General features: G+C 36.6%; 2 protein-coding genes across 5 annotated transcripts; one reads left to right on the top strand and one right to left on the bottom strand.

Annotated features, from left to right (window-relative positions):
- The first annotated feature begins 513 nt into the window (after nt 1–513).
- LOC125871913 (uncharacterized) lies at nt 514–15,225 on the top strand. Of its 4 annotated transcripts, none has more exons than XR_007447058.1 (10): nt 514–976; nt 1,519–1,668; nt 3,094–3,308; nt 3,450–3,520; nt 3,601–3,763; nt 5,083–5,272; nt 7,714–7,872; nt 7,977–8,065; nt 8,225–8,389; nt 15,087–15,225. XR_007447058.1 is itself a non-coding variant. In XM_049552622.1 (9 exons), exons 1-9 carry the CDS (start codon nt 625–627, stop codon nt 8,321–8,323), a joined length of 1,488 nt encoding a protein of 495 aa, XP_049408579.1. In that variant the 5' UTR covers nt 514–624; the 3' UTR covers nt 8,324–8,757. The 4 variants fall into 4 exon arrangements, 1 of the variants encoding a protein (XP_049408579.1); XR_007447056.1 differs by lacking the exon at nt 15,087–15,225 and adding an exon at nt 8,463–8,757; XR_007447057.1 differs by lacking the exon at nt 15,087–15,225 and adding an exon at nt 8,524–8,757.
- LOC125871936 (linoleate 9S-lipoxygenase 6-like) lies at nt 9,534–15,740 on the bottom strand. Its single transcript, XM_049552657.1, has 9 exons — nt 15,338–15,740; nt 14,945–15,231; nt 14,630–14,864; nt 14,203–14,535; nt 14,030–14,115; nt 11,901–11,990; nt 11,429–11,727; nt 11,074–11,337; nt 9,534–10,351 (listed from the first exon to the last, which is right to left on the bottom strand). The coding sequence occupies exons 1-9, from the start codon at nt 15,528–15,530 to the stop codon at nt 9,583–9,585; spliced, it is 2,556 nt and encodes an 851-aa protein (XP_049408614.1). The 5' UTR covers nt 15,531–15,740; the 3' UTR covers nt 9,534–9,582.
- Between the last annotated feature and the right edge of the window lie 635 nt (nt 15,741–16,375).

Genomic DNA, 16,375 nt, shown 5'->3' on the forward strand with positions numbered 1-16,375 from the left:
ATTTTTTTTTAATAAATTAGTCTTTTTATTTTGAAAAATATTTGACGATAAAAATGTAATTCACACAAAAATATTTGTATTGTGATTTCATTTTTCTTATTTCTATAATTGATTTTTTATTTATCATAATTTAAAAAATAAATAAATTTACATATATATTTTTTAACTGGGCAAAGTACGGCCAAATTCGCTAGTTAAAAAGAAAGAAAGAAAGAAATAAAGTACATATTTTTTTAATTTCATCACTTTTTTTTTTTTTTTCAACCGTGGTTTCCGGGCGTCGCTTTGCAAACCCGACTAGCTGTACCCACCGGGTCCTGCTGTTTCAAGGCGGGTCCACCACGGTTAGTTCCACGGGGCCCTGGAGACGCGGTTGGTTTGTAATGCCTCCAGTGGCCCTGCTGGGGCTTGAACCGGCGATCTGAAGTACTTTGTCCCAAGCCTTTACCAGCTGAGCTGACCCTCAGGGTTTTTTAATTTCATCACTTGTTTATATTTTTGCCTTGTTTCTCAGCAGTTTGTTCTCTATCATTGCAGTTCGCTGATCAAGTGTTCAATGTTTGCACACTGACACAAAAAAGCAATCTGAAAAGACTTAACTCGTGCCGCAGGAAATCCACAAAAATGGCAGCAATGGCCTACAAACTTACTATAAAATCTAATCTCAATACCAATGGCCTACTATCACCTCCTCCAAACAAACTACAGTCACATCTTTTACCCTCAAATAAAAAATTTTGTGGCCGCAGGATCCTTGCAAGTCCACCTCTATCATTGATTCGAAGTAAAAAAAGTTGGCATGGATCACTTCGACTTTCGAATTTGAGTCAGTCGTCCGCGTCTAACTCCTTCGATGTTGTCATAGTTGGTGCCGGAATCATTGGATTGACCATCGCACGCCACTTGCTCCTTGCCTCAGATCTCTCCGTCGCCCTAGTTGATGCTGCTGTTCCTTGCTCTGGCGCAACAGGAGCAGGTAAAACTTTATTGAACATCTTATACATTGACGACCAGACGACAATGTTTTGAATATTGGAATGATATGGGCCAAATACTGCAAAATGGATATTGAGGATTTATATGCTGACTCAACTAGCTTGGAGATGGAGAAGTAGTAGTGGTTGTAGTTGTTGTTGTATAGCCGAAGCCTACTAGTTTGGGTTCAAGGTTTAGTATAGTTGATATATTCATATGCATACCTTCTTGGACTAAATGCTGTATATATTAACTTAGTACGCTGTCAATCATGAGTTTATTGAAATTACTGACCTATATCTGATTGAAGATAGATTAGTCACAAAGATCAGCTAAATAAGTATGTCAATGGTCTGTCAAACACTTAAGTGGAAGAGTTAATTTGTTTCTATAATAAGTATTAGAAGTGTTCATGTAAACCCTTATTCTCTCACCTGAGAATTTTGGTGAACATCTCTACCTGCTAGCATTCCTATTGTTCCCAGTGACTTGACTGATTGATTGTGGATTTTCTGTACTGTTTCTCATTTGAGCTGGTTCTAGGTCAAGGATACATATGGAAGGCACACAAATCACCTGGTACTGAGAAATGGGAGTTAATGATGCGAAGCCATCAATTATGGGAGAGCCTAGCCAAGAGCATTCAACTTCAAGGGATGGATCCTGTAGAGGTACTTGGCTGGAAGAAGACAGGTGATTTATATCCTTCCGAATATCTGCTTTCAGTCATTCTGCTGCCGATATCTTAAATCAACTTACATCCCTGGGTGCTTCTTTATGACTTAGGAATGGGCTGACCTTTATCATATTATATGTCTTATTTTCTGTTCTATCTTGTTTATGTGTTTGATTCCCACGAAGTGGTGGTTACCTAGAAGCTTATGCAATATAAATATATGGAGAGTATCTCGATCGAAAGTGGATATGATTCTGACCAATGAGGTTTTTAGCTCTACAAAGCAGCCTAAGGGGTTAGAATAGGATGGAGCAATGGTGAAATATCACATTATTTTCCTGTCTTTTTAGAAAAAAACATTTTCAACACTGAGGAGGTATGCTCCTCCTTAATGATATACATACTCAATTGTAATTATTTTTCTTTTTTTCTGGAAAATTCATTTCCAAATGACAAAAGGTGTTATATTTTAGAACATCAGTGATCAGTCTGGAAGTGTTCAGGTTTGAGACAGTTCTGGTAAATGCCAAAGTAAGGCACCTCATATTTGTTTAGTCCTTCTCTTTTTAATAGACTTTTTTGGCAACAGAGACCCCAAACATTCTTTCAGTCTGTTCAAATTGTTAGTGTTAGATTCTTTGTGAATATTCTAGAATATGTGGAATCATAGTAGGTAGCTTAATTTATTCCTGTTGAATTAGGTGTTGATTTCCTTTTCTTTTTAGGACATGTAGTTATTTAAATCCCAATAGCTTGACTGCTCGAGGAATAATCAAGCTGAGTTTCTCTCATTTTTTTTCTTCTGTTTCATAGTTAGATTGTCCCACGCTGGTTGAAGAAATGAGTTGTTGTCTCCTTATTTAGTCTTGAGAACTTTTCATTTCAAGAGCTAACTTTTCAGATTGATTGAGGCCCAAGGTCCATTTTCTTAACATGGGAGTACCATATTAGAGCCAAACCCATCCCTGTTCTTGGTTTACCCAATGCTGGGACCCCATGTGATGTCATTCACACTTTAGTTGATAGGCTTGAAGGGCGGGGTGGGGGGTTAGATCATTGTCCCACTTTAGTTGAGGGAATAGGTTGTATATCCTTATATGCTCTTGGGCAATTCTCATCGCATGAGCTAAGTTTTGGTGAGGTATGCCTAAGGTTTATTTCTTTTACCATAAACAATGTGGATTTTCTCCATAGTGTCCATTGAAGGCAACTTTCCATTTCCCTTTTTCTGTAAAACGCAATTTAGAAAGCAAATCTTATTGATATCTCCTCAGTTAAAGGGTGTGTTGTTTTCTCTTCTCTTGTCCATGTGATCCCTTATACCTATTTCACGTGCACAGGCTAAGGAAAAACCTTTGTTCTGTAATAATCGTTACTATTCCACTCCATCATATTAAAGATTTTAGGGGAAACCACTGAGTGAAGTTCTTATTATCTGATAGGAAGCCTTTTAGTAAGTAAAACAACAGATGAGTCATCAATATTAAAAAGGAGGGTGGAGGAGCTATCACAGGAGGGATTGAGAGCTGAGTTCTTGTCTTCCAATGACTTGCTATCAGAAGAACCGGAACTTGTGCTTGATAAGGAAGGTGGGGCGGCTTTTTTCCCCGATGATTACCAATTAGACGCTCATCGTACTGTTGCATTTATTGAGAAGGTTTGTTCCCTTTCCTTCTTTCTATCTTTCTTCCTTTCTCTTCCACTTTGGTTCATTCTTTAGGAATAAGCTTTCATGCTATCTTACAATTCCTATATATCCTCACATTGATAATTACTTAAGTTATTGATCATTGTCCAGGGTAACAGGCATTTTGCTGTGGAAGGGAGATATGCTGAATTTTATCATGAACCAGCTATTGGATTAGTTAGGTTTGACAGTTTCCATATTTACTGATGTTTGAACTCTCTGTGGTCAGTATGGTCACTATTAATAAATTTAATAAATTCAGACATGGAAATAGCTGCGAGGTTGGAGCTATTCAAACTTCCAAGAATACATTGCACAGTAAGAAGGCTGTTGTGATTGCAGCAGGTTGTTGGACTGGGTCTTTGATGCACGACCTGATTAAGCAACCAGATATTGAACTCAACCTTCCTATAAAGCCTCGAAAGGTTTTGGATAAGATGTAACATGCCCATTGAATTATTTACTTTGTTGCATTTGTTTTGTTATCTTATTTTCTTATTGAAGATCTAATAAAGGGTTAAAAGAAAAGTAGATTTAAATAATTTTCAAAGAAAACCATATTATTATTTGTTGACTTTTTATAGATGCACAAGTTCTAGTCATCTATCCCATAGCTACAACCAATCGGCACATCAGATGGAGGAGGGGATGCATGGAAGTGAACTAGGGTGAAATACACCCATTCACATGCTGATGCTCATATGCCAGCCAAACCAGACCATTACTGTTATATCTTATTTCTTTCTCATGGCACTCTGTCATTGTTTACATCATTGTCACTATATTATTAGGAACTTCATTTTCTTCTCCTGTCGATTGGGTGAGGGTGGGGGGTTAAATTGGGAGTCATATCTGATTTGGTTCTTCACATGCATATGCTAGTCTGTAGCCACCATTTCTTACTCGTCCCTCTCTGTTAGTGCTTCAGACCATTTCTTTAAGTTCAGCTGATGCCTTGTTTTGCCTAATTTAGTTCAGGTCCTGGATAGTAGGCAACATTAATTCATATGATATTTAAAAGTAAACATGTGAGTATTTGTGGGTATGTAACTGGAAGCTCACCTGGTACTAGTATGAACTATACTTTCTTGTTAACTTTTGTTTGATCCCTACCTCCCCCCTTCTGTGGTACAGTTTCTTGTTAATTCATATATCCATTAATTCTATGGAGGGGTTTCTACATAACCCAACTTACAAACTAATTCTGGAAACAAAAAGGAAGAGTATGAAAAGAGAGAAGAGAAATGAAATCAAAAGTTGCTGCATGACTTCTTATCTCAGCGCATGGAATCTGTATTAATCCACTCCTTTATCCCTTTAGCTGGTTATTAACTTCAAATAAGATATTGTTTTACAAGCTCAAGATACAAACACTCAGCAGTTAGAAGAATTTGAAGCTCTTAATGGTCTGTCTGTCTGTCTGTCTAAATCAGCCTTAAAAGAATCCAAGATTCTCAATTGTGTCTGGATGTACATTATTTTCAAGAGTTCCCTTCTAAACCTATCCACCTCAAATAGGGAAGTCATTAAGTGAATATCAATATAGAAAAGGTGAAAACCGACGGCCAGAAGAGAAGCATGTAATGCATGATGGCAATTTGATTAATCTTTCTATGTATGGATCTACCTCCCTGTCATAAATTTTTCGCATGAGACCTTTTCTTGTGCCTACTTTTCAATAGATTCAACCTTATATATTTGATATTAATTTACTAGTGAAGCTAAATTTTGCCTCTGTAAACAGGGTCACCTGCTTGTGATAGAGAATTTCAAGTCGTTCAAGCTGAATCATGGAATTATGGAGGCAGGGTATACCAAGCATCAGTCGGCAACCCTTAAAGCTACTGCATCTGATTCAGGGCCTGTCTATAATGCACAAGATTTGTCTGTTTCAATGACGGCAACCATGGATGCGTCAGGCAATCTCGTCCTTGGTAAACTATATCCTGTTGTTGAATTATGTAATCCTCCTGTGTTTTACCCACAATCAGTATGTCTAACCCAATTCAGCTAGATGTGGGTAGCTCCAAGCACCATAGCACCTTTTTTCCTCCCTTGTAATGCAAAATATTAAGGGGTCATTTGGTGTGAGGAATAAGAATAAATAGTCCGATAAAAAAATAGTCCAGGGATAAAATTTTGGTGTCTTGTTTGGTTGCCAAGTTTGGGATAACTTATCCCACCATTTATACCATCGTGATGGGATAAGTTATCGCTTATACATGGTGGGATAACTTATCCCAGGGTAGTTGATCCCGAGATAATTAATCTTGGGATAACTTGTTCCCAACCAAACAACGTTCTTTTTTTTTTTATGAAGAAAAGGATTTCATGAAAGAGCATCAGGGTGATGCTAATGACAAAAGTGTACAAAGAAAGAGAGTTAGTTCCCTTACATGAGTAAGCTTGGATCAAAGAGCTAACAAGATCCCAAAAACTGTCAACACTATTAACAGGAGCAATAAGTTCCAACTAAACAGATTGACTAGGCATTTAGTTTTTAGAGTATAGCTTAGAGTTGAGATCCCATCAGAGCATCTGCGATTTCTTTCATTCAAGACGCACCAAAATATTACTGCTGGAATCATTTTCCAGTTCTTCTTGATGGTTTTATCAACTTTCCAAAAATTCCAACTAGAGTAGGCTGCCTTGATATGAGGAAAGCCCCAGTGTAGACCAAACATAGTGAGGAAACAGTTTCAGATGCCTGCTACAAAAGGGCATTGCAAAAAAAATGTGGTTGACACTTTCAGATGATGGCACAAATGGCATCCACTGACCAGAACTATTTTCTTCTTGTTACTTGTTTTTTGTTTCTTTTTCCAAGTTCATGTGTTAGTTGTTGCAATTGGTCTTATTTCTTTTCTTTTTTCTGTCAGTATAAGCTTATTTTCTTACGATAAAGGACTGTTGATAGCCAAATCAATGCACTATCTCTAAGGAAACTGGTTATAATGCTGGAAAGAACGTCTACCTACTGTGGATGATCCTTATGTAGACATCTACTGTTTAAATTGCCTCATCTAAATATTTAAACTATTAAATAGGGCAAACTTATCTTTTTGTTGGGCCAAGTACGTGGAAATATATTAGTACGAGTGATAGTGAGATTGAACTCAAAGACCACTTGAATTGTATAAACTATATTATCTAAAAGCTTGAGTTGCTAAAGATGTGACAACAACAACGAAGCCTCATCCCCATACAAGTCAGGGTCGGCTCACTGACCATGTTTACTAATTTAAGTTCAACTTGTGTCTTTATCATACCAAAAACTAAAAGTGGAAAATAAGTATGTAATTAGTTGCAATTATTATTATTATTATTGTGAAGAGTTCTCTATATTTTTACTTACATAAAAATCCACAATAAGGTCAAATACTCCTACAAAAGCAATAGGTTCAAAATCAATGTACTATCAAGGCTAAAACCTATTCCCATTAGTAGATATCACCTATATGGATATTTTCCTCTGGTGTGTTCTATCTTTAGCTCTATGTTGCTCGGTCTCTTCAAAAATGTCAAGGGGTGTGTGTCGGATTCGCCAAAAGTAGTGCATATTTGGAGAATCCGACACGAGTGCGGCATCGAAAATGAAGAGTCCACGCAACTTAGCTTTAGCTAAGCTTACATTTACTAAAGAGGTGGCACTTTATTTTATTTATTTGTTTTAGGTCTACAACTTGTATTTTTAACATAGATCTTTGCCTAATTTCTCATATATTATTTGAAGGTATGGTAAATCCAACTAGGATATATATCTCGTTGCATGTCTTGGCTAACTTCTCGGATATACTATTCATGATATCTAGAGCCGTTTAGACAACTTTTTCCAAAGTTGTTTAAAAACATATTTTCGGGGATAACTTTGTGCAAAAGAAAATTGTGTTTGAATAGTCGTAGTTCATTGAGGATTTGTGAGTCTTTTGTGAGTGGAAGAAGAGCTTTTAAATGGAAATATACCTTCAAAGCTTCTCTCCATTGAAATTTTTTTTCTGAAATAACTTTCCGCTAAAACTCCTTTAAAAAGCTAAACAGATGTGCTTTCTCGGAAAAAGGATCAACCTTTCAAGCTGTGTAACTTTGGTAGCTGCAGGCACTTGTCCCATTGTATGGTATCTGGTAGTCCATTTATATTGAATAAAATTGTAATGGAAGGAAAAGGAAATATCCATTTTGTGCTACCTTTTATGTCATCTTCATAACTTGGTGAAAATTTGTAATCAATTAATCACATGGCTTGACAGCTAGGCTTTCTTTCTGTTCATCATTTTTTTATTTATTTTTTATTTTTTTATAAATCCGAATCCTTGAAGGTAAGTGTGGTTTATATAAATCTTCACTCATGTCTATTCACCAAGATCTTTTCTTGCAGGGAGTAGCCGACAACTTGTTGGGTTTAACACAGAGGTAGATGAATCTGTCATCAACCACATATGGAAGCGGGTTGGAGAGTTCATACCTGCTTTAAGACATGAGTCTCTTGAAGATTTGCGTCAAAGCAGAGAAGTTAGAGTAGGACTGAGACCTTACAGTAAGTGAAATCCAGAAACTTGTCTTGTAGCAATCATGTCTGAACTCCTAAAATAATGCCAAAGTTGCAAGCATGCTCATGCGCTTGACTATTTTTTGATTTAGTTCCTGATGGAAAGCCTGTCATTGGGCTTGTTCCTGGATTTTCAAACGTCTTTCTTGCTGCGGGGCATGAAGGAGAAGGACTGTCGCTGGTATTTTTCTCTGATCTGCTTCTGCAGATAAACTGAAAGACATCATTTTCTTATAAAAATTGTTCCATTCATTTTAATTTGAAGTCAGCTGTTCTTTCTGACTTTCCGAGTTCTTATATTCTTCTAAGTTGATTTGTGGGCAATCCTTTCTCTTACCAGGCGCTAGGAACAGCTGAAATGATTGCTGATATGGTGTTGGGAAATCCTTCTATAGTAGATGCAGCACCTTTTGCTCTGCTAGGCCGGTGCTTCCACTAAATAGTGAGCCCAATGCCATGATTGAGCATTAATAAAGCCGAAATTTGAATGCCCTCCACCCTGAAGGTCACATCACATTCTTATGTTACTGCTACATGATGTTGCATTTTGGTTATAGCTTTTCGTTCTATCATTTCAGTGCAATAACTGAATAATGGGAAATTACAACTGTTTATACTGGCATGTGGATTTCTCAACAGAGAATGTAGCAATGATAAGTTGATGAATTGGCTCTAGGATGCAATTCACAGGTTTTGAATGAACAGAGATGTAGCTTCTATAGATAGAGACAAGCTAGAACTGTTCCAGCAGAAGATTCATCTTCCCAGCTCTCCAACCACATGGCTCTTATGTAAAACTAAAATAGCAAAATGCTTTTGCTGTGGTTGATTTCCTTATGGATTTGGTGCTTGCAATGCTTCATTTTGAGTTCTATCTGTTCTAGCTCATGCATATGTGCATTTGGGCTCATTTGTTTAGGAATATTTTGCTTGTTGTTGTGTGTGGAGTGGGGTGGGGGTCGGGGTGGAGAGCTGAATTTGTGCAGTTCAGTTGGTTCAGGTTGATCCTAGCTTTATGGGTCAATTTCGGCAAAACCCAAGTCGACCCATCTATGAATATATTTTTAGCCAAACCACTCAAGCCTGAGGAGTTGAGCAGGTTACACTTTTGTGAGATAATTTTACCCTTGATTTAGAGGGTGTTTGGATTGGCTTAAAAGTTGGTCAAACCTACTTTTAAGTCAGTTTTTGACTTCTGGAAGTGTTGAGCAAATATAAAAAATAACTTAAAATAAGTCAAACATGACTTAAAATAAGTTAGGAAGTGTTTGGCAAGGTCAAAAAATGACTTAAAATAAGTCAAAAACCAAAAGTAGGTCTCCCCCTACTTTTTATTTTTTGACTTAAAAGTCATTTCAGTTTGACTTCTTATTTTTGACTTAAGAGCTACTTTTTAGCTAAAGACTCATCTTTCAAGCTGTCCAATCCTGTAACCTTATTCTGTATAAAATAAAAAGAAAAATGTTCTTCATGTGGTTGTGTTTCTCATGGATAAAATGCTCTCAATGTTTATTTGGAGTTTAAGATTTTTTATTTCACTTTAATTTGTCAAAATAGTACTTGCTGTGTGAACTATAAGCATTAGGAGATGGTTAAGGCTCTTCCGTCTGTCCTTTATTATTTTTTGTAAGTATTTACACTTTCTTATACTAGAGGCCTTATTAGACACTCATCGATAGAGTATTTTATAATAGTGATTCACATGGATATGCTATTAGGTATCCCTATAGCTGTGATACCCTGACATGATTTAACATTGGAGACCGCAGGGCGCAGAAGCTTGTATGGTATATTGGAGGGGCCTTGTCTGTTCTTAAGTTTGAGATCTGCATTTCTTTCCACTATCCTTTTATCCACTTCGTTCAGTTCCTCGGCAAATTGCTCAAACCTTTGCTTTACCCATACATCATCTATCCAATTTGGAGATCGTTGTTGACCCAAGTATACTTCATCAGATGTAGGCGCCGAGAGTACCTCTAATAGTGCCATATATAGGGTGATTTCAGACCTGTTGGGTAACATCTTGAGGAAGAACTTATCTGGGTCATGGAGAAACTCTGCAAACTCTTTTGTCCCTTCCATTGGGATGAAATTCTGACATTTGATTGGGCAATTTAGTGGATGACCCACGTATTCATATTGTCCAAAGTTAACTGAAGCATGAAGACCTGAAGATATCCATATAAGGGTTGTGAGAGCCTCTACTAGGTCAGAGAGAGTAGTCATTGGGTACCACCATGTTTCATTACACTTGTCTCCATGGCCAATTTTCTTAATCTCCGACCACCATTCTTGGATCTCATGGTCCGATCTCAGGGAATTATCATCCTTGTAAAAATGTAGACAATAGTCATTTACCCATCTCTTGGTTGCTACCCAAATTTCTAGTCCATCTGTACCATATGGATAATCTTCAAAGAGAAGCTGAACGCCAGCCAGGCAATCTGGGTTATGGAAAGCCATACCTCTGCGAGTTTTGTTAATGTGTTATTTTGTAGTGGTAATAGTAGCTATAATGTACATAAGCAGATTTAGGGGTGATGGAGAAAAATGTTTTCAATTATTTATTTTATCCAAAAAAAAAGGAGGAAAATGTTTTCATATTTACTTTGGGAATCATTCTGGATCATTTGTCATGTATGCTTTAATATAGAATTAGGTGATATATGGTACTAATATACAAGGTGGAAGATAGCGTATGAAGATAGTGTTTTCTAGTGATAGTTCTGAGTATGAAAAGTTAGTAATAGTGTCTAGTTGTTGGCCTCAAGCATGGATTTGGAGTAAGAATTGGGATATCTCTAAAAGATGATGAAGTAAGAACTGGGGGTATCTTTAAAAGATGATGACTTCCATTAGAGGTGGGACATCACTAAAAAGCTATGTTGCTCGGACTCTTCTAAAATGTCAATGGGTGCGTGTTGGATTCGTCAAAAGTAGTGTATTTTTGGAGAATCCGACACTGGTGCGGCATTGAAAGTGAAGAGTCCGCGCAACTTAGCTAAAAAGAAGACGATTTTCACCTATAAGTGGAAAAAGTAGTTCTCTTTCTTTTGATGGAAATTTTTTCTTGGAGAAAGCATTTTCAACAATTTGAGATGACTAACATTGAAAAATAATTTCATGAAGACACATATTCCGTATACCAAACAATTTGTTAGGTCCAGTTCATATCTCCTGCTAGCATACCTTTTCAGTAAATCACCAGGGAGGCTTTGTTCATCAAATCTCCATTCCTTATAGAGTGAAGAAGATAGCTCCATAGAGACTTCACCAGAATAAAGGGTCTTCTCAATGATTCCTCCACCTTTTAAGACAGTACTTCGAGCCAATGCATTAATATGCATAGTGTCCTTGAAGTGAGGATTCAATAACCTGTGAATCGGGTGCATAACACTCAACTGCCTTCTGGTGGCAATAATGAATGGCTCTACAACAGCATGAGTTTTTAGCCTACAATTTCATATACCCATGAATAATGGAAGTAGTCAAATTTGGAAATTCAATGACATGGCAATTGCTACATGATTTTTAGTAATTTTACCAATGGCTGATTAGCTGATGATAACCAGAATCATTTACCCCCACATGAGCTTTAGCAAACTGCCATAAGGCTGCCTCTGATCCATTGCCCCCTGGACGAAATACCCTGTGAATCTCAGTGCCAGGTGAAAGCCCTGGTAAACTTAGTTCTATAGCAAGTGGCTTTAGCGTGGCATCGTCCTTTAAGAATAGTAGAGTCCTGGACGCATAGGCACACACATCATTTTTGTTTATTTTTCCTAAAAATGGCATGAGATAGTTGTGGTGGTCCAAGATGAAAATCCTCCATTGGTTCATTGCCTGCAAAATTGAACTGAACTTTTTATGAAATTTTCTATGTTTGTTGAAGCTCTTTCCAGCAACATTCATGGATATTATCTTTTCTCCATCGTGGTCTTTGGATGATGTGTCATGGGTATACTCTATGCTAAATTCCTTCAAAATGACCGTGTAATTAGTCTAAACATACTTACTTCTTGAAGAGTGAGGCCATCAAGGTTATGTTCTATGTGTGATCGTCTTATTGAACTCCATATTCCATTCTTGCTTTTTGGTGGAAAAGCCTGTGATGTCAAAACACATCCAACAAGATTTGAAACTTATAACACACTGTTACTGAGATACAACCAAGAGTAATTTTAAAACATAGTCAGAAGTAGGGTAAATTTGGACTCATTTTCTCAAAGAAAATTTGTGTACGTGCACCCCAACCCCCTCATGTTGGAACTCCATTAATGGAAGGGGAAATATGAGACGATTTGCTAATGGTAAGGATATGAATGGGCTACAAGTTTTGTCAGAGTACAATCTTGAGCAAATTTAGATAGTACAAGGGGATTAGTCAAACACAATCTATTAATCAAATACTAGAAACAACACTTCTGAAATCTTATTTTTTGGTTAATATAAGATGTGGACTCATAAATAGGTATGTGTTGTTTTATAATTATCCATCTAATCCTCTTATTTCTCATAAGGGAGAATACATAAAGACTCCCTTAAACTACTCCATGATTTTTTTTTTAAAAAAAAACACTTAATTTTGCCGAGGGCCTATGTACCTTCTATAGTTGTTCAAAGTGGTATTTCTACCCCTTTCCAATCCATGTGGAATTTGCAGTGCTTGCACAACCGTTCAGTGTGCGTGAAAAGCTCCTAAATTATTGTAATTTACAATTTCTTATATTTTTCAACTCCTCATTTCCTTTTTCTCTTCTCCCACCGACCACCTCCACCTACCCTACCACCAGTGTAGCACCAACAAAATCCACTCCTCCAACTCCTTCTGGTTTTCCTCATCAGATTACCACCCCCAACTGCTTCATCCCCCCCATCCCTGCGCCGCCCCCAAGTTTCATCTCCATCACCTACCATAACTTCACATGTTCCACCAAATTGTTACTAAAATTCATATTTTCAACGAAATCTATCGAACATGTGCTTGTTCGAAACAGTTTTTGACCTCTCTATTGGAAATCTCAGGTTTCTGATGGGAACGTCCGTCAGTAAAATATATTAAGGATATGCAATCAAAATATCATCTCTTTGAAACTCCACAAATTCTTTATCTTTTCATCTCTTTTTTTGTATTTTTTTCCCCTTTGCTAATTTTTTGATTTTTGTAACTTGTCAATACTAAATCAAGACACTATGAGAAGGAAGCAAATGAAGCAAATTTACAGACAACATGCTTTTCTGGTTCTTCCTCTAACACCACACGATCATCAACCAAACTCTTACATGACATTTATAGGAAATTCATGCCATCTAAGATATGGGAAAAAATAATAATCAGGTTTTGGGGTAAGAAGAAGAAATGGGGGAGTTGAGGGTGCCTCTCTTAGTGAATAAAGAATAAAGGATGAAGAAGGAATTGGTTTTGGGGGAGGGACGTCTGATATAAAAAAGTAGTAGTGGTGGTAGTAACTGCTTAGGGGGGTGTCTTGGAAGAAGAAGACGGAATCTGGGGGATAAGATAAGAAAAAATATGAATAAAAAGAAAAATATGATAAAGGGGTATTTTTTTATGAAGTCTGATATATACTAGATGGGAATACAGGAGGTATATAGCTATTGCTGCATACTAGTTGGGCATAGGTTTTAGTCTTGTTAGTGGACTTATAATATTATTGTTATTATTACTGTTATATATATATAACTTATTTTTCACTTTTATTTTAATTGGTAGGATGATAACATGAGTTGAGCTTAAATGGAGAAGTGGAGATTCATTTAGCTGACAATACTTGTTTGGGACTGAGGGGGAGTGTTCTTGTTGTTTGCCAGTGGGTGTACCACAGTATACCAAAAATCTGGTTGTTTCGTTTGTGTGGTAATAGGTTCATTTCGAACAAGTCCGGGGATTGAGGGTTTTGGGGTGGGCAGTCGGTGCATAGGACTGTTGCAAAGTTTAGATGTTTTTTTGAATATGAGACTAGCTTAGGGAGATCTTTATGTGTTCTCCCTTCTCATAAAATTCATTCATTATCTTCATGAGAAAGCACATATCGTTAGTATTAGATCTATATTTGCATTCCCTAGTAAGAAAATATGAAGCTTCTGGTTACGCTTATCATAATTCTGTTAAGAATACACATCATACCTGCAAACACTGAATTACAGTTGCATTAATTCCTGCAAGCATCTGGCGCCCAAACTCCTCATCATCCTTCCACGCCAATTCGTTCCCTGTGCATGAGATAATCCAGACATGAAACAAAACTTGTCTTGGAGAAGGAAGATTCAATGACCTTATATTCATAAAACCAGCATCACCTGCAAATAACTGAGGCATTGGAAACTTTGTAGTATAATCCTTGATTCCTTGTCCAATCCGCTTCAAAATCTCTTTTGGTAGATGAGCTTCCAATTTCTTTATCATCCATTCTTCCACCCCTTGGCTTTTCTTCCCTGAAAATAGCTCTTTGATCTCATTGAATGACTTGAATTGGTTGGTTTCTTCTCTTGACACAGAACCCCCCTGAGAAACTACAAAGTGCAAAGTTGCCTGGATCACTTTCTTCACAAACTCTGATTGTTTCTGGGGGCTAAATCTTTCATCCGGAGGGATGCAGCTGTCTATCTTGAACATTATCCCCTTCACATTTTCTGTTTGAAGAGTAACAGTTTAAGAAGAAGAATAACACAGTCCGTATGATTTCTGTGACCAGAAAGTTATATTAGAAGGGAGAAAATTTCTTGCCTGAGTGAATATGTGGTTCACCAGTTTTTCCTCTCCTTGGATATGGATAGTGAATTGAACCTCCTAAAATAGGTCTTTCCCCTCGCTGAGGATCACTGAGATCATTATAGAAATCATAGTCATAAGCCCGATGCCATTCTCTAATTCTCCCTGCAGTTCCATCTCCTCTCAATGTTTCAAGTTCTTGTTTCCTCAGTTGCAGCAGACCATTTGGTGTTTGGCTTGGAAGATAACACTAAAAATCATAAGATGGTCAAAGACACTACATATCTGTTGCTGAAAGATACTACATGTTATGAGAAATGCTTTACTCACAGTATTTGAGAAGAAAATCCTTTCCTTTTGCATTAAATGATTGGGATATATCCAAGAATTGCATTCAAAATGAACCATTTGTTTGAATTCAACTTGGAGAGATAGTGATTGAAGAAAAAACTTGTCTTTGTGCTGGTTCCAGATGACAAAAGCTCCTGGAAATCCAAAATCTCGGTCAGCCTCAAATGTCAATTCATACTTAATACATGTGTTGCCATTAAGCTTGTTGTGGATACGTTTCCCATGATTCAGATGCACTTCTTGACTCAGCTTTCCTTTCCCCGTACCTATCCAAATGGAAGAAGGAACAGAAGCAAGTCTATCGTAAGTGATAGCAAAAACTAGTTGTCATAGTTATACACACATATATATATATATATCAAGTTAGCTCACTTGAGTCATTCAGACTATATAATTGAATACGAATAGGTTTTGCAAGGCCTGACTTTGCATGAGTATGTTGAATAATGATTTCTCCTTTAATGGACTCTGCATGTTTCTTGCTTTCAGACAATTGAGCCTTGACACTTCCTTGAAACTTATTCAAGCAATCAATCATCCTTGAACGTTGTCTCGTATGTACCATGGCTGGTGCCCAAATAGTATCTGAAATTTTCTGATCATCCACTTTATAAATGTGATACAGAGAAAGGTAATGTGATGAGATGAATTTACAAGATGAAGAAAGACAGTCATAACTTGAGTTTTTAGCATTGCATCAGATTCATTGCCTTGCTTTGAGGTTTTCTTGCTAGTGCTCCACCAGATTCTTATATGCTAAAGCACTAAAACTTATTTTACTAGAGGTATGCCTTTGAGTCCTACCAAGTTCCCATTTCTATGGGTTCAACATATAATAATATATATACATTTCAATTTTTTTTAATTAGTCTAGTGTTAAAGAATTTATAGGCCTCTGCATATAATGGATTGTGGGAGTAGAATGAGTACAATAGGATAAAACATATTTCATGTTAAGTATTTAAAGGTCCTATTGTTAGGTCAAAATTAAATCTTTACTATTTTATCACAAGAAATATAAAATAAAGTATTCAAAATCAGTTTCTATTGTTAACTTGACTAAGCAAATGTGCCGCGCGTTGCGTGGATTTTAAAATATAATAATATTTTAATTTAAACTAACTAATATGAATTATTATTGAGTAATAGAAGTGTATTTAAACCATTGTTAATGTTTTCTTCAACTAAATGAATCAAAGACAAACTGAAAGAAGAAAATAAAAAATAAAGTACTTGAAAAGTATTATATTTTTGAAACTCCGAAACATTTTTCACACTTTGCATATTTATACTACTTATAGAACAACTAAAAAAGAAAGAAGTCAAATTATTACCTTGAAAATGCAGCTTCATAACCAAAATAATATTTAATAGCAGAAGTCAAATTTTTCTCTTTGAATTCGTTTGTAA

This window comes from Solanum stenotomum, chromosome 7 (genome assembly GCF_019186545.1).
Source record: "Solanum stenotomum isolate F172 chromosome 7, ASM1918654v1, whole genome shotgun sequence".
In the NCBI taxonomy this organism is placed as follows: domain Eukaryota; kingdom Viridiplantae; phylum Streptophyta; class Magnoliopsida; order Solanales; family Solanaceae; genus Solanum; species Solanum stenotomum.